Source organism: Oryzias latipes, chromosome 4 (genome assembly GCF_053564925.1).
Source record: "Oryzias latipes strain Hd-rR chromosome 4, Olatipes_Hd-rR_3.1".
Taxonomy (NCBI): Eukaryota; Metazoa; Chordata; class Actinopteri; order Beloniformes; family Adrianichthyidae; genus Oryzias; species Oryzias latipes.
In genome coordinates, this window is record NC_136240.1 from 15,932,334 (window position 1) to 15,949,501 (window position 17,168).

The following is a 17,168-nucleotide window of genomic DNA, read 5'->3' on the forward strand; positions in this document are numbered from 1 at the left end:
TGTCTCTGTTTCTTGTCCATTTGCTACGCACTGGTGGCAAAATGCTAAGGATGGAAGGGTTGAGATACTTTACAGCACACAGCTGAGGGAGGAAGTAAGAGCAGTTAGAGGGCATTTCTCACCCTGATTCTGCTGCAATAGAATGTGACAGATGGTTGTGGTTCAGCTGAACCTTTTCTCTGCTGAACAGATCCAAGCACTTTGTAAAACCAGTTTAAGCAGAACAAGAGTGATTGAATGCATAACGGCTGTGAATCAACTCAGATCAGGTATGAAAGAAGATCTGCAATTTGGTATCAGACCAGATCGAACAGTGACAACACTCAGAAGGTTAAACGCATTCATGTTTGTCTTACCTTAACCATTTGATTCAGGTTAAAACAATAAAAGTCAAACTTTGTAAGGTTTCACATCAGCAAAGCAGTTGGAGAAGCACTGTGAAGGAAATGCACCAGCAGTAGCGTGGAAATGCAGCGCATGGTGGACTGCAGCAAAGAGAGGTTTATGTACACATTCAACTCAATGAGACTCCAGAAACCCTTCCTGGCATAGCGCTCCATAAATGTTCCAGAGGTAAGGCCCCTCACTTTCACAAACCTGATTTGTCTTCATCTTGTTATCGTCCTCCATGCACAGGTTAAAACACTCTGCAGGCTGCATGCTCAGGTCTGTCCCTCACATGATAAGCAAGAACCTGATTCAATTCCAGCTGACTTTACATGTTTATAAACACATTCAGGACTGTATATAATAATGTCTTTATCAGATCTCACAAAAATCTAGTTCACAATTTCATGAAATTATCCTGGAAGGTGGCACCTGTTTTTTAATATTTTTTTTGCAATGATTCTAAGATTCAGGGGAGGATCTGAAGATTTCTGAGAGTAAATTGATTTTTTTCTTCTACAAAAATGTTTAGTTTAGGCTCTTTCAGAAACTGGATGGATGGAACATCTAAAGCAGCTAAAAAGTTCCAATAAATCTTACTAATTAACAAGTAATTAATTTATTTTAAAGTTGTCTCATTGGCTGTTTTTCCGGGTCAAAAACTTTTGAAACCTCAGCACTGAGATTATGTTTTTTAAGGAAAACTCTTTTTTGAGCTTTTGAACTGCTACAAGTGCTAATCAGATTTAGAGTCATACTGAGTTTTATTGTCATTGGGACAACAGGGGGCTTCAATGATGTCAGCCTCAACCTCCAATCCAACAGAGAGCCGTCGCTGATCCACTCATTTTCTGGCACTGACGCATGAGTCATGATAGCTCAAAATTATAGTAAAGTACAAATGAACTGCATACACATCTACACACAAGACATCCTAAAAGTTTTATCAAGGATTTAAGGCTACATACCCCTTGTGCTATCCTATGACCCCACCCTTACATTGACGTGTTCTCCCTACCATGACAAAGGTGGATAAAGGTGGAAAGATTTCATGTAATCCATGGACACCAGTGAAGATCACAAATCATTGAAGAAAAGGGGTTCAGCGCACTATCTAGGGGGTCTAGATGACCCAACTCCCAATGTTAAAGTGCCTAGGATGGCACAAGGGTTAAAAGAGATGAGTTACAATTAAGATCTGAATCAGATAGATTCTTATTTGTCTTTTGCTGCCCCCTTGTGGTGATGTAGAATGCAGGCTCGGTTTACTGGCAGGCTTTGGTGAAAGGGAACTGTAAAATACATGGGCAAGGGAAAAAATGTATCTTCAACTTTTGAAATTAAATGTTTTATTTGTGATATTACTAATGGTTACTAGATTTACTATGCTGGCTGCATGACATGCTGTTTAAAGAAAAAAAAAAACTAATGATGTTTGGTTTTTAACCAGACATTTTCACGTTATTAGTCTCATTATACAAGAAGTCTTGTAAGGATTTCAGATACAACTTTTAAATCTAAAATTTGCCACTTTAAAAAAAAGAAGAGACTTTCTTCATTGCACTAAAATCTACAGTAGGGCAGAGTCAGAGATACAATATTTTATTTATTTATTTGGTAAAGTTTGAGTCTGCACTGTCTGACCTCGCATTACACAAGCTTGGATAAAATGTCCGCTTCTGGAGAAATGCATGACTGTCTTGATTTTTCCACCAAAGAGAGAGAGAGAAAGAAAAACAATCTGCCTCCAGAATATTTGAAGTCATTCCTAGAACTCCTTACTTGTATTTATTTGTTGTTGGATTTTGTTTGTTTCAATTTGCTAAATTTTTCTTCAGTTTTGTCAAATAAGTGACTAAACTAGAGTGCTATTTGTCTGATTTCACCTAAAATAATTCATATTGAAAGAAAAAAGTAATTGCATTTGGTTTGAAAACAAAGTTTTTTATATAGTTTTGATACGATTTTTTGATTTACAAAGACACTAAAATTGTACTTTTTTTATTGCATCAAATTTTAAAATAATAATAAAGTATAGAATATTTTTACCTATGTGTAATGATTCCAAATTAGATCCCTGTATTTATTTACTCTTATCTCGGAAAAATAGGTTTTTCTTGTGTTTGGTGTCAAGTAGAGAGTTGTGAAAACTCAGAGATGCCAGCAGCCCTCCATCGCTGCCGTCGCCGTCGACCATCGATTACTTTGGTCTGCTTGGAGTGGAAACTCCACTTCCGGTTTCAAAGTCCAGCTGAGAGACGATGCTTTTATTTTTACAGACAACTGCAGCGACTGTTACTGAACTAAATACTATTTGTTGAGAAAAAGTAGATCATCGCAGACATGCAGCAGTCTGTGGAGTCTTTAGTCCGACTGCTGGAGTCCTACAGAGGCAGAGATAAAATCGTGAGTTCTATGTTCACTTAAAAAAACACAAACAATAAAACAAGACTGATTTATTCTTTAAAATATTATTTAGTGTGCAGTAATGATACAATATGAGGCTTTTTAAAACTAACTTTAGTTTCCTGTATGATTATTTTGAAAGTGGCTTTACATTAATTTAAAATCACAGACAATAAAGCAAATCTTTTATAATAGGCTTGATTGAAATATTTTGCAAACTTTTGTGTCTCAAACTTCCAAAATCAATAAAACATGGAAGTGTATTTTTAAATGCAGTGCAGCAAAATATGCCTAAACTCAGATAAAGTGGAGAATACATTAAAATATTATCTGATAATGTAGCAAACATAATTTACTCACTTTAAAACAGAAAATGAAATTCTAAGTTTTTAAGTGCAGCTGTTTTAAATGTTTTCTCTTTTTTTTAGATTATCAAAACATTGTTTTAAAAAGTATTTAAGCAATATGTAGGGATGGAGTTGTAAAGTACACTTTACAGTGTAAAACAGATCAATTCAACTATGTACCGTATAATAAAATGCAAGATTCAAATGCACAACTCACTAGTTAAAGTGAATGTTTTTGCTGAAAAGATGATTTTCTCTTCTTAAAATTAATGGGGGGAAAATCGTGCTTTTTTTCACTTTTTGTCATCTAGATCAAAGTCCAGCTATTTTATTGGGTGATTGTCTTCTTCTGTGTGCAGATCAGGACAGTCTGTTATGGTTCTCAGCTGGTTGGAGGAGTTCTCACCCGTAAAGCAGAAACAGATGTCTCCTCGCAGCGTTTAGGGAAGAGTCTCCTGCTGTTTTCTGCTCAGCTCAGCCACTGCCGAACAGTACTGAGGCTGTTTGATGACCTGTCCATGCTGGCCTACTCCCACAGCTACGGACTCGGAGCTTCGGTGATCCACCTCACCTGTTTAGTTATTCTTAGAGACATCTTACAAATTAGGTTTACTAAGATGAGTAAAAATGTCAGATAAAGAATATTTAATACACAGCAAAGGGCTCTAATACATTAAGAAACCAGGAGTTCAATTATTTTTTAGTATTACAGCTCTTTATGATGCTCATTTATCTCAGGATGAAGACAAAGGAATTCGCTGGATATCAGTGCTGACGAATGTGGCTGACCAGCTCTACTACCCCTGTGAGCACATCGCCTGGGCAGCTGATGCAGAAATCATTAAAGTCAAGTCTGATAAGTGGTGGCTGTTCTGCACAGTGCTGTGGGGGACGTCACTGCTGCTTGGGATCATCAGGTGACATTATATTGATCATCTTTAACAATTTATTACATAAGTAGAGATGGTAGTAAATAGTCTAAAGGACATAGGATTTTTCTGAATTCAAAGAGCTTTGACATACAGTGGCGCTTGTCACAACTTTTGCAAGTTGTTCCAGGTAAAAGCATGAGAGATCTGCAATGTTTATCACTTCAACTGTGAGAGACAGAAAGTGTAAAAAAATAAATGAATACAGGAAATCATTTGAACTCCTTAACCCCTAAATGACTAGAAATAGTGCAGGAGTATCTAATGTGGGGGACTTTAATGCAATTCGGACACCATGCTCACTACGCTCACTAAACAGCAAATATGATGCCATCCATTTGCCAAAGTATAAATATAATGTAAACATTTTATGAAGACTATTTATGAATCCTGTTGATAAAAACTTGGATTATAATTTAAGAATAATAATTTTAAATAAAGTTCTACAAATCACAAATCCTTCAAACACAATGCATTGTCGCCAATGTTCACCAATCTAGTGAGCAATGCATTTTAGTTTTTTTGCAGAGAATTCTGGGAAATTTCCAAGATTTCCTGGATCTTGGAATTGCAGATTGAGACACCCCGACAAAATGGTGAATGTCGGATGTAGTGCACTGAGTCGTGGGAATTTAGACACAATCAATGTTTGATTTTTAAATAATTTATTGTGGCGCAGAAAATAAGTATTTGGTCTGTTTTAAAAGGAATGCTCACCTCAATACTTTGTAATGTAACTCTGGCTGTTAATGACAGAGGTCAAAGGTTTCTTGTTGGGGTTCACCAGGTTTGCACACAATATAGCTCGATCCCCGCTCCCCCCAGTCAACTGTCGTTGTGTCCTTGAGCAAGACGCCTTAACCTCCCTGCCTGCAGTGTGGCCCCACTGGTGTGTGAAAGTTCATCGTCCCGGTGGTGGTCAGAGGGGCGTGAACTGGCAGCCACGCCTCTATTATCACCAAGTATGAATGAGGAGTGAAGGAAAAATGGACACATTGTGAGCACTTTGAGCATCTGGAAAAGCGCAGAAAAATCCAATCCATTACTATTATTATTATTACTTATATGATATGTTCTTATTTTTAAGTTCTTTGTGATCCATTTTAAATGTACAAAAAGTTCTCTATATACTTATATGTCCTTATCCTCCCTTTACCTGACAGTGACTGGGATAGGCTCCAGCAACTCTGTGGTTTAGAAAGTAGATGGATGGAAGTACTCTATAAATATTACTTTGATTTACTGATTACAGTACTCTGTGGCCTCAGATAAGATTCTTTTGAAAGCAGTCTCAGGCATGTGAGTCCATGAAAAATGTTTGAAATGTGCAATTATATCTAAATGTTTATATCTGATGAATAAGAATGAAAAGCAAATGCTTTATTGCCTGTGTTCTTTTTCTCTGATACTTCCATATTTTTAAAAACTGACTTTTCATCCATCACCATAACTGTCAGTAAAAGTTTCATGTTTCTTTGCTTTTTTTTTAGATCACTTAGAGTCCTACTGCTGCTGAAGAGAAAGTTGAAGAGACAAGAGAGGGATGAAGAAGGCAGCAGGTGTTGCATCCCAACTTCTTCTTTTTGTTTATATGTTTAAACTGGGTTGCAGCAGTTAAATCATAAATGTTTATATGGTTTAACAAAAAGCTAAGGGTGCAGAAAAAACAGAGGAAATTAAGGTTAAACTTTGTCTAAATTCTCCCATCTACAAAATAAACATCAAAGCTCAATTGCTTCCTGTTCTGCAATCACTTTATCTAAAAGCTCTGAGTGTGTGGGAGTCCTCTTTTAAATATTTAATTGTTTTCCTTTAAATAATAAGTTGAAGCTCTTTGTGTGTTTTTCCAGCAGACAAACTGGTCTCCACAGACAGATCAGAGGGGAGTTGCTCTCCGTCCTCAGCAGCGCGGCTGACCTTAGTAACGCCATTCACTGGATGCCACCCGGCTTACTGTGGGCAGGACGGTTCCCAAGCTGGCTAGTGGGGCTGCTGGGTACCACCTCCTCTGTGATTGGTTTGATCCAAATGAGCAGCAGCGACAGTTAGCAGAGCTGTCCCCATAGTGTGGAGAAGTCATGTATTTTTGGACAGATGGTGTATTCAAACAAGTCAATATGGATGTTTGATTTGATTTGAAAAGGTTGTCTATATAGACTCGATTAACAATCTGTAAAGATTAAAACACTAAAGTGAAAGTCATTAAATGTTCTGATAATGAATGAATAGAATGTGTCATTTCCCCATAAATTGGAAAGCCTCTTTAATATTTCATTTGTATAATTATGCTTCGTTTTAGTCAGCCAAAATGTAGGCTTTAATAAAGAATGATGAAGGATTTGAATAAGCCTAATGCTTAACATAAATGTAAGGATCTTTTTCTTTTGACAACTTATAATAGGTTGTTTTTGTTTTTACATTTAATAGTGTTATTACTTTGATCACACTATGGCTGTGCAAGTCAATAATAAACTTGAATATCACTGTAGCTTTTGAAAAAACAGAAATGGTGTATAGTTATTTATGTGTTCTTAAATACTGTCTTGAGGTGCTTATTCATGTTGAGTAATTTAACTGATTACATGTTTTAACCCTTCTGCTATCTTAGATGACCCCACCCTTACTTTGACGTGTTCTCCCTACCATGACAAAGGTGGATAAAGGTGGAAAGATTTCATGTAATCCATGGACACCAGTGAAGATCACAATTCATTGAAGAAAAAAGGTTCAGAGCACTGTCTAGTGGGTCTAGATGACCCAACTCCCAACGTTAAAGTGCCTAGGATAGCACAAGGGTTACAGCTCTTTTAACACATTTTGAAAATGAAAAAGCATTTCTGGAATTGACTTTTATGTTTAATTATGCTACAGAATCGCTTCCATCCTCAAGTGCCTAAGTGGTCAAAATGTTGTAAATAAACAAATATTCAAACACGTGTTTGTTCATCTGTCTGTGCCCACGTGGAATACACACAAACACGAGCGCGCAGGTAAAGAAAGAAAAGGAATCGAACTTTCGACGGTCGATTAAGGAGGCTTCTTGTGTTCAACACGCTGGCATAGACGTGTTGACGTAGACGTAGACGTGTTGCTTTCAAGTACCAACGAATGGGTTGTAAATAACTTGGTGTTCAGAACCGGAATGATTAAACATTGAAGATCCACCAGTTAATTCTTAAATATTGTGTTTGATAATTTTAGAGATATAGTTTATAGTTAATTGTACGTTAATACAAAGAACAAAGGTAGGAAACAAGACAAGCTCATCGGAAATCCCAGGGCTTCATGAATGCAACATAAGTGAAAACCCAATAAATGAATTCCCAGTTTTCTTTCAGCAATAACAGCAAGTAAATGCTATTTTTTTTATATACACGACGGATACTATTATATGAAAAGATTACATAAATGCACTTTTGTAAATATCGTGACATTTAAAGCTCCAAATTAGGAGTACAACAAGTTTACATTCCGAACCACAACTTAAAGGTTTTGGAATCCAAGAGACTGATACAAAGAACCCAGATATACGGCAAAAAATATTCGGTAAGATTACTTTATTTACCTAGTTAAACACCTTTTTAGGTAAAATTATTCCGTGTGTTTTCTTACATTATTGTTTAACTTATTGCTGTTAAAGCTAGCTAATTAGCTTGAAGCTATTTTAGCTAGACTCGGCTGTTGTTCGGACCCGGTGTTCCCGTTTCGGCTTCGCTTCTGTTCGCTGTGCTGGAAAACCTGTCATTTAAATGATAGCACTCGAAAAGGCATTATGTGGCTGGAAATGTGATATTTTCCAATTGTACTTTAAATAAAGTTTAGTCTAAACAATGAATGCATCAAAACTAACGGCTGCTAAGACCCGATTTGGTAAAGTACTTGTGTGATTTGTTGATGTGGAAAACCCCGTTTTTTCTTATCTATTTATTTATTTATTTATTTATTTGTGTATTTATTTATTTATTTAACCATTTTTATGAGTTTTTGACGATCTTGATAAGGAAAGCACTACATTGTTGTTCATTGCACGTTTTTCATTGTTGAATGAAACACTCAAACTGTGCTTGTTTCTGGTTTTACAGATCATTCCAGATGATTCTGCTGCACAAAGAGGTTTCAATGCCACTTTGCCTTTAAAACCCCTCTTTTAAAAAGAAAAATGGACTCCAGGCACCATCCTGTTAATCAATACACCACTTGTGCTGAAGGCTTGGAGGCGGATTCCATCCCTGCTCATGGAATCTCAGAGAGGGAAGAAAGCGCGACTGCATCCCGTCCACCAGAAGCAGAGGATCTTGACTGTTACAGCATGATGGAACCTCCTCCTCTAGACTGGAGGTCAGACTCTTCTAGTGAAGCTGGTTCTCCAGAAGATCTGGTTGACTCCACGTTGCCTCAGTCTGCCTGCAGCTTGGGGATTGAAGATTTGGGAGAGTCGGGATGTCAACCTATGGATGCAGGGCGAAAAATGACTTCCTTTGACCCCAAAACAGATTTTTTTCTTGGAAATACAGCCGGCTCAGTACAGAATATAGAAGTAAAGTTAGAAAAGGAATTGCAGGAGGAGGTTGCGGCTGAAGTTGTTGAGGACCAAGAAGAGATGACATCAAGAGATGCTGAAAAGAAGGTGGACAATGATAAGACACATGTTCTTAGCAGAAGGCCAGATGATGAAGACCACAATCATATTCATACTCTGCTGAGCCATCTCCAATTGAGGGAGAAAGATTCCCACACTTCCCATCAAAGCTCCTTTCAGCCTGAGCCTGGAGCTCGCACTTCCTTCAGAAGAAGAGAAGACGGTGCTGAAAGTAAAGGCCTTCTCTTCTCTGAAAGCCACCACACAGACTTGCTTGGCCTCTTGCAGTGCACAGAGATTAATGCAGAATCCCGCTCAGTTTATCGGTCGCACAGAGGGGAGGTGGATGCTGTGGTTTCAGTTTCCTACAGCCAGGAGGATGCTCAGAGGTTCTGGGGGCTTCACGGCAGCAGCCAACATCCTCAGCATCGGGATGACTCCATCAGCCCTCTGTCTGACTACAATTACCCTGAGCCAGTATGGAAGAAAATGGGAGAGGAGCCCCCAGAGGACGAGGTGGAAGCAGAAAGTAAACAGGTTTGTGACACAGACGTTAACAAATCCAGTTTTATTTCTAAAACACTTTTCAACGTGATCAAAGTGCCTTACTGATTTAAAACATTTTTCAAACTTAAAAATTCAAAAGCAAAACTAAAACCTTCACATTTCAAATAAATACATAAAAACAATAAATAATTTATAGACTAAGTTCTCTTCAGAATATATTTTTTGTTTGACCAATGCAATAACATTTTATAAAAGATTTTGTTGAGCTACAAAAGTGCTTCTGGCAAGCTTTTAGCCTTAAAGAATTCCCTTTATAATTTAGTTATTAATCAAGAACACTGAGTTCTGTATGTGGGAACTTATTAAAAAAATAAAACAAAAGATAAAACAAAGATTTTTTTAGCCCTACTGTCTTTACTTGTATGACATTTTCTAAGGCATTTGCAAACATACCAAATATTGATCTAATTAGAAATGTTTACGTTGCTTTTGATTAAATGTCATTTTCTTTTATGTTGTTGTAGAGTTCAGATGATCGTCCCTCGTATAAGGATGGTGAGTCTCTAAGAATTCTTCAGTAGGGGGGAAAAGAAAAGGGTTCAATGGCAGATTATGTTTTGAAAGTTGTTCCAAATCTCTCTCCTTGTTAGTTCCTGGTCCTTGTGACCCTGAGGACCTCCTGGATGGAGTTATATTTGGTGCCAAGTATCTGGGCTCTACTCAAATCAAATCCGATAGAAACCCCTCAACAAACGCTCGCATGGCCCAGGCTCATGAGGCAGTGGACAGAATTAAGGTGAAAACTGGTGGACACACTTTGATTCTGTCATAATTGAATTGAGTCACACATTCTGGAGGATCACTTGTCTGTGCATCTTGATATATTCTCTCTGATAAAGTAAAACTAAAGTTACATTTCTTCTACCATGGCAAGACATGAGAAAATTGATGTTTTTCCCCTAGAATAAAATAACTCCTTTTTTATGTATTAATCATTAATTTAAAAAAAAAAGTTGTATTCAGTTTAGTGTCAGGGCATCAGAAATGACTGCAGGATGCTTCTTCTAGGCTCCAGAAGGAGAGTCTCAGCCAATGACCGAAGTGGATCTGTTCATCTCCACACAAAGAATCAAAGTGCTAACTGCTGACACTCAGGTGCTGTATCGTCATTTGATCACTTGCATTTCATTAGATTTTGCTGTCGGGATTGAAATAATTTTGGACAGTTCACAAAGCATTTGTTTTTGTTTCATTCATACCCAAAAGCAACAATGAGAGCAAAATAACTGAGACTGAAATAAATCCCCAAAAATGCTTGAGGAAAAAACAGGTCAAATAATAATAGTTAAATATAAAAACATGCATTTTTCCCATGTAATATCCATCTGTTTACAAGCTCCAATCAAGAATTACGTGAAAATACACTTGTGAGAAGTGTGCCAGATAAATATACCATTCTTTTTTACTTTGTATTATAATAGATGTAAATGTCTGTTTACACCAGGTTTTGGCTAAACTACCTTATTTTAAATGGTAGTTGACAGTTTTTAGATTGTTTTTGCTCTTGAAATTAAGCATCAGCTCTTCTGTTCTTTTAATCACTGATCAGCAGATGATGGACATGAGTATTGACTTGATGTCATTCATTTTCATTGCAATCTTGCTGCATGATTTTATACAGTTTGTAGTTCTTTCAAATATTGTTGTTGTTGTCCTTCTCAGTCAGTGAAAGCCACAACAGTCAGTTTAATGAATGTTTCCCAAAAGATTAAATGACAAAATAAACACACACATGGCATTATCTTTACATTCTATTTTTTAAAATGTTTATGGAAGTTATATGTAGGAGTTGGAATTGTTACCTGGCAGACAGATTTGTGGGCAGCAAGAACTTATCTTTACAAAATAGTTGTGAAAAGGTTTTTGTTATTTTTCTTGGCATTTGAAGTTTTCTTCATGTAGGTAAAAAATACCAATGTAAACAATTGTGTTTTCACCCCGTTTCCTTTCAGGAAGCCATGATGGACCATGCTCTGCAGATGATCTCCTACATCGCTGACATCGGCAAAATTGTGGTCCTGATGGCACGAAGGAAGCAAAAAGGACATGAGGGTGACTCCGCCTCCACAGGCTCACAGAAGAAATGCACTATGATCTGTCACGTCTTCTCCTCAGAGGATGTACGTCAGTCAGATGGAAGATTTTTGATCATGTTTGTTTTCTGAAGTTTAAGGTGTTCTTGTTTTCTTTCTATGGCTGCTTTGACTTGTGCTTCAACCCCAGGTGGCGCTTATTTGCAAGTCAGCATTTAATCATGGGGGGTATTCCAGGAAGCATGTTAAAACTACCCTGAGTTTAAGCCTGAACTCTGGCTGAAATCCGCCTGAACTTGCTTACTTGGGGTATGTCGGTTCCAAAAGACCGGATATGAGTTGGCGTAATTACGCTCAACTTGGTAACCCCGGCTTAATGCACGTGCTCGTTAAGTACATAAAGACATTCTCAATAGATCGACGATTTCCGGAGTCACCATGGAAACGCGTGGTGAAAGAAAGAGAGCCCTATTACTTCAGTGAGAAGGAGTCGGAGATTAATGACGGCGTATGAAGATTATACGTCCATCAAAAAAGTAATACGGCTGCATCATCAAAAGAAAGAGTTTCTGCTTGTAGTAGAAGAACAGACAAAGTAAACGCACGAGTTTCTGATCTTATATCCATTTTCCTTGTGACGCATATATATATATAACTTATCCAATTTTGCCAGCTTACCGTAAATGAATTACTTCTATTGGTAACAAGTAATTGAGTTAAATGTATTCAACCTAATTTCTTACGTCTATAAAACTCAATAATTGTTTATACAACTCAAATTTACATATTTATTTAACTAAATGTCATATTACTCCAATTCAATTAATCTTTTTTCCATCTTAATGTATTACAATTCTTGAACTCTCATATATCTAAGTTTGAGCCGGCAGATATTCTCATTTTTATAACGATGAAAAGAAAGAAATAATATGCAAGAAGTGCATTCATTCATTTAGGACTTTTCCGACATTGTCGTTGCACTGTTAGACTGTAGGGGTGCTATATAAACTCATCATCCTCTCTCTCCCTCTCACTCATGGTGCAAAGGCTTAAGCAAACTAGGACAAAAAAACACGGCAAAACAACTAAACACATTTGGTCAAAAAGCCACACTTAAACCAAAATCCAGACAGGCAAAGGGAATGGTCTCCCACAATCCCTTGCGGTGCTGATCTAACAGCAGCACCAAAGTTACACCTACTTAATTGAATTATTTGAATAAAAGTAAAATATGTGACTGAAAACTACATGTTATTTTTAAACTGACTTAAAAAAAAGATTTTTAATGATCTTAACTGAAGCAAATAATTAAGTTAGATCAACATTGTAAAAAGTGGTCTGCTCCAGACCAGGTTATGTTCAGAGCATGAGTTGCCATGGCAACTTGACATACCCTGAAACATACCTCCATTTTTGGAACCGAAAGCTGAAGTTCTCAACTTCCTTAGCCTCAAACTTACCGTGGGAGCTAGCATAACCTGCTTTCTGGAATACCCCCCTGGACTCCTTAATTTAGCATCAACCTGAACAGAAAAAAACAATGAAGAATACATTTTTTTATACAATTGAAAATAAATTAAGGTATGAAGGGATTAAGATCTCTGTATATTAGTCTTGAATGTAGCATAAATTATGAACTATGATTTACAGGATTAGATGTTTTTGGCTTGCCTAAATTTAATCTCATTTGTGTTTTTGGTTTTTGCTTTTCTCTGGGCAACATCTTTAAATATAGCCTACCCTGGTTTCCTTCCTTAAAGACTCAGGAGGATCCTCTGAATACAAAAAAGGGTCTGGCTGTTATCCCACTTTCCCCACAGTTGGTAGCTCTCAGTAGTAAAGAGAGGAGTGTCTATTATCTTCTAATTATCTGAAGGGCATTGAAGGCCTTACAGCTACTGCATGTCCTGACCAGTTCAGTTCTATGGTTAAGTTTCTTTGAATGGATGGCTTTCCTTCTCCGGGTGGCAATTTCTTTTTCTTTTTTTTTATTGTCGCTTCAGTTTCTTCACAACCTTATCCTTCAGTTTTTGTAAAGATTTTTCTGGAAAAAATAGTTGTGATAAATCTGCTTTTGAACAAGCCTTGCTCAGCAGAACTGAATGTGGAGTCCGCTGAGCATCCTCCTCCTCTGTTTAGGCACAGATCATCGCTCAAGCTATTGGACAGGCCTTTGGAGTGGCTTACCAGCAGTTCCTCCAGGCCAGTGGCATCAAAGCCAGCGATCTGAGGCCGGGCGAGTACAGCGACTACCTGGAAACTCAGGAGCTGTACAATGGAGACCTGGCCCACTTCTCTGACTCCCAAAACCTTCGAGATGTAAGCGGAAAGACTGGTCGCACCTCTGTCACAACATGTATTCCTACCGTAATTATTTTTGCAGAAAATATTTGTAGGTCTTTAAACACAGAAATTTATTTTACAGAATTTAAATACAATTTCCTTATACATTTAATGACGTTTATGTAGAAACAATCAAAAAAGCTCTAATCTGTAAACAAGTTCTTTAAAGAATGAGCGGTTTAGGTTCCCCTTTAGCTTCTTCCTTTTATTAACATTTCTTATTGCTATAGTTTTTTATAGTCATGGCCCAGTCATGCATACATTTTCTTTCCTCCGTTTAAATGTTGCAACAATGTTCAACTACCATGTATTTCCCTTTTTATTTATTTTTTTCTCTGCTAGGTCATAGTCTTTACCACAGTCTGACATTCTGAGGGAGCTAAAAGACACAGTCTGATAACTCTAACTCAGGAATTTGTTAGCGAGTAGGGTTTTTTGGTGTTGGCGATCATTGGGTTTAAAAAATAAAGAAACAAAAAAGCACTCAAATTGTTTGAGGAAACTGACTCCAAATAAAACACTCGTTTACTCAAGATTCTCTGTGTCTGGTTATCAGGTGGTCATCACTAAGGCTCCTGGAGAGATCTTAGGACTGGCGGTGGTGGAGTCGGGCTGGGGCTCCATCTTGCCCACCGTCGTCGTGGCCAACCTCCTTCATGGTGGCCCTGCGGAGCGCTGCGGCGAGCTCAGCATCGGCGACCGGATCATGTCCGTTAACGGGACAAGCTTAGTTGGTCTGCCCATCACCACCTGCCAGAACATTATCCGGGTAAGATAAGAAAACCCCAAAACCTTGATGGGACGATGGTGCCTTAAGTAAAAGTTCATGCTCCACATGAGTTTATAGGTATAGTTGCTCTTCTGAAATGCTCTAGGTGGCACTGTGGTTCTAGGTTGTGGTTATGAGTTTGACTTTTTTGTATGGAGGACATTAATGTAGGGTTGGTTAGCCCTCTGGAGCAGATGTAGAGGAATTCAAGGAGCTGCTGTTACAACAAAATGTCAGGATCTAAAGGAAATGTGCATCAGGAAATCTTCCTGACCTGTTGTGTTTGTTTGTCTTTAGCATCTAGAGGCATCATTTAGTCACTGTGTTAATCTTCACAGAAAAGAAAATTCCTTTACATCGGTCAACTAATCATAAGGTCAGTTTTTTTTGTACTAAGTATCAAGACAGCTAGTCTTTTTTTTTTTTTTAAAAAGACTTAAAAAAAGACTTGCTGTCTTGATACTTAAAACCAAAAAAAAAGCTGACCTTGTGATTAGTTGACCGATATAAAGGAATATAGTCAAACATTGAAGAAATGTGTATTGAACATTTTATAACAGGTTGAGCAAAAAAAAAAAGGAGCATTTTTTCAGTTATTTTTCTTATTCTCTCTGGAGTTTGGTTGTTTAAATTTAGACTGTTTTTTTCTGGCCAACCCTATTTCCATTTGAGACGTCAGGAAAAACATTACGATCAGTCCTGAGCTGCTCTCAGCTGATTTGAACCCAAAGCAGCAACATATTATGGAACTTAAAGGCTATGATGATAAAATAATTTTGATATACTGTGTAGCACCAAACCACACTCCAATCATGCAAACTGTCCTGGGACAATCTGGCTAAAGATGGCAATGCTGTCATTTCTGGAGATTGTAGCCCACAATCAACAGCAAGGAAGAGTTCCCAAGTTTGTCAAATTTACTCACTGTCTTTAACGAGGATAATATGTGATCATTGTGTTCTTACTCCTTTATCTGACCCCTTTTCTGACTCGAAATGTAAGATTAAACTACGGAAGTGGAACTGGACTTAAAACATCTGCTTCTGGTTTCTGGCTTGTTTCTATTTTTAATTTTCCCCCCTTTTTTTATTTGCTGCCTGGTTTATGATTATTATTTTATTCTGTGTTTTTAATGTGTAAAATCAAATGTATTACCTATATACTGGCGAAAATATTGAAATAGAAAAACAAAATTCGACAAAAAGGGGTTTATACAAATCTACACTTTAGTTTCTCGAAGCTATATAACCTCTTTTTGTGATAGTAAAACCTGTCCAACACAAAAAGCCTTCAGCTCTAATCTGTTTGCTCAGCTGTTGGACAGAACAAGTTAAAAAAAAAATGAAATAGAAAAACAAACAATGGTTTGTATATCTTTGAAATGGCATTAAAATAACTATTACATTTCTTTTTCTTTTCTTTTTTTTTTTACACAGGATTTGAAAAGCCAAAAGTATGTAAAGCTCAGCATTGTCCATTGCCCCCCAGTTACCATGGCGATCATAAGGAGACCAGACCCCAAGTTTCAGCTGGGCTTTAGTGTGGAAGACGGCATTGTATGTCTACGTTCTCAATTTGTTACTGTTGTTAAACTTGTCCCTTCAGTATTTCACGGCTACACAAACAGTATATTAGTTGCTTGTACTCTTTATCTTGGTTTTGTGGTGGAGGACGTCGTTTTCTTATTATTCATTTGCATGAATAATCTAAAACAGAATCCCGGTCTTTTATTTTGTAAAGTATTTTGTTTTCTTCAATTCACTGTAGATCTGCAGTCTAATGCGGGGGGGTATTGCAGAAAGAGGAGGAATCCGTGTCGGACACCGCATCATTGAAATTAACGGACAGAGCGTCGTTGCAACTCCACATGAGAAAATCATCCAGACCCTGACAAATGCTGTTGGGGAGGTGAGAAATGATGGCATTCTCATATCCACAAGAAATTTGCATTAAAGTTGTTTTTTAATTAAAACAAATGGTGTTTTTCTATCTCAATATTGTAAATGAACATATTCTCTCTTTGGACAGATTCACCTAAAGACGATGCCCGCCTCTACGTATCGACTTCTAACAGGGCAAGAGCAGCCAGTCTTTCTTTGAGCACAAAAACTTAAGGAATGGAGGAAAAAAATGTATTTTTAATAAATGTCATGACTTTTTTATAAACTGAGAGAATATGCAAATTAGGTGTTACATATAACCACCATGCGACAAGCAAGTCTAGTTCTTAACCTTTTCAGATGTGAAGTGGATTTTGTTATAAAAGAATTTTAATAAGTCAAGGATAGATCACAGCTCTTTATTTATCTATTTTTTAAATCTATAATTTGTTGTATATTAATATAAACTTTTTTTTTATATCATCAGTGTACATTGAGGCGAGTAGTGCCTGGCATTAGTGTAGGATAAAGATCTCTAGAAAAGGGCTGCTGTTCCTTTGTGCGGATGGGTTAGTGTGATGCATTTCCTGAACTTGTGTGCAAATCAAGAAATGCCTAAAGCAGGATTCAGAACCCACTTTGTGCCTGGTCATGCCTGTTGCAAAACTGATGTAAACAAATAAAGTTAACTGCCTTAATTAAAACAAAAACGTTTTGTTGATTGAAGTCATGTCGTTTATACTCATTAAAATAATAATCATAGTTTGTATGGATCGCTATTTAATAACATAAATATTAATAAGTATTTTATTTTTATGGAGTAGGATAGTTGTCATCAGAGAGAGTTAAGCATGCGAGTTATTTTTCTGTGATTGGCCAATGGGGCTTCCGTCAGTTACGAAAGTGTAGCGTTCCACCAATCACATTC

General features: G+C 37.2%; 2 protein-coding genes across 3 annotated transcripts; both read left to right on the forward strand.

Moving 5' to 3' along the window:
* Window positions 1-167: 167 nt before the first annotated feature.
* Window positions 168-7,003, forward strand: pex11g (peroxisomal biogenesis factor 11 gamma). Of its 2 annotated transcripts, none has more exons than XM_004067909.5 (5): window positions 168-2,793; window positions 3,500-3,697; window positions 3,879-4,057; window positions 5,560-5,628; window positions 5,920-7,003. In XM_004067909.5, exons 1-5 carry the CDS (start codon window positions 2,731-2,733, stop codon window positions 6,116-6,118), a joined length of 708 nt encoding a protein of 235 aa, XP_004067957.1. In that variant the 5' UTR covers window positions 168-2,730; the 3' UTR covers window positions 6,119-7,003. The 2 variants fall into 2 exon arrangements, with proteins under 2 accessions (XP_004067957.1, XP_011472311.1); XM_011474009.4 differs by having other exon boundaries at window positions 5,923-7,003.
* Window positions 7,004-7,071: 68 nt separating this feature from the next.
* Window positions 7,072-16,950, forward strand: si:ch73-40i7.5 (amyloid-beta A4 precursor protein-binding family A member 3). The gene is made up of 11 exons (XM_078945850.1): window positions 7,072-7,615; window positions 8,152-9,185; window positions 9,680-9,710; window positions 9,806-9,951; window positions 10,224-10,310; window positions 11,168-11,335; window positions 13,388-13,567; window positions 14,148-14,360; window positions 15,797-15,916; window positions 16,128-16,268; window positions 16,389-16,950. Exons 2-11 carry the CDS (start codon window positions 8,229-8,231, stop codon window positions 16,458-16,460), a joined length of 2,115 nt encoding a protein of 704 aa, XP_078801976.1. The 5' UTR covers window positions 7,072-7,615; window positions 8,152-8,228; the 3' UTR covers window positions 16,461-16,950.
* The last annotated feature ends 218 nt before the right edge of the window (window positions 16,951-17,168 follow it).

What these genes read in the sequence shown, in the direction of transcription:
- si:ch73-40i7.5 (XM_078945850.1), top strand. Translation starts at nt 8,229, where the DNA reads ATGGACTCCAGGCACCATCCTGTTAATCAATACACCACTTGTGCTGAA. An exon ending in TGCTAACTGCTGACACTCAG is followed by an intron (nt 10,311 to 11,167) that starts GTGCTGTATCGT and finishes GTTTCCTTTCAG; the next exon opens with GAAGCCATGATGGACCATGC. An exon ending in TTAGTGTGGAAGACGGCATT is followed by an intron (nt 15,917 to 16,127) that starts GTATGTCTACGT and finishes AATTCACTGTAG; the next exon opens with ATCTGCAGTCTAATGCGGGG.
- pex11g (XM_004067909.5), top strand. Translation starts at nt 2,731, where the DNA reads ATGCAGCAGTCTGTGGAGTCTTTAGTCCGACTGCTGGAGTCCTACAGA. An exon ending in GCTACGGACTCGGAGCTTCG is followed by an intron (nt 3,698 to 3,878) that starts GTGATCCACCTC and finishes CATTTATCTCAG; the next exon opens with GATGAAGACAAAGGAATTCG. An exon ending in CTGCTGCTTGGGATCATCAG is followed by an intron (nt 4,058 to 5,559) that starts GTGACATTATAT and finishes CTTTTTTTTTAG; the next exon opens with ATCACTTAGAGTCCTACTGC.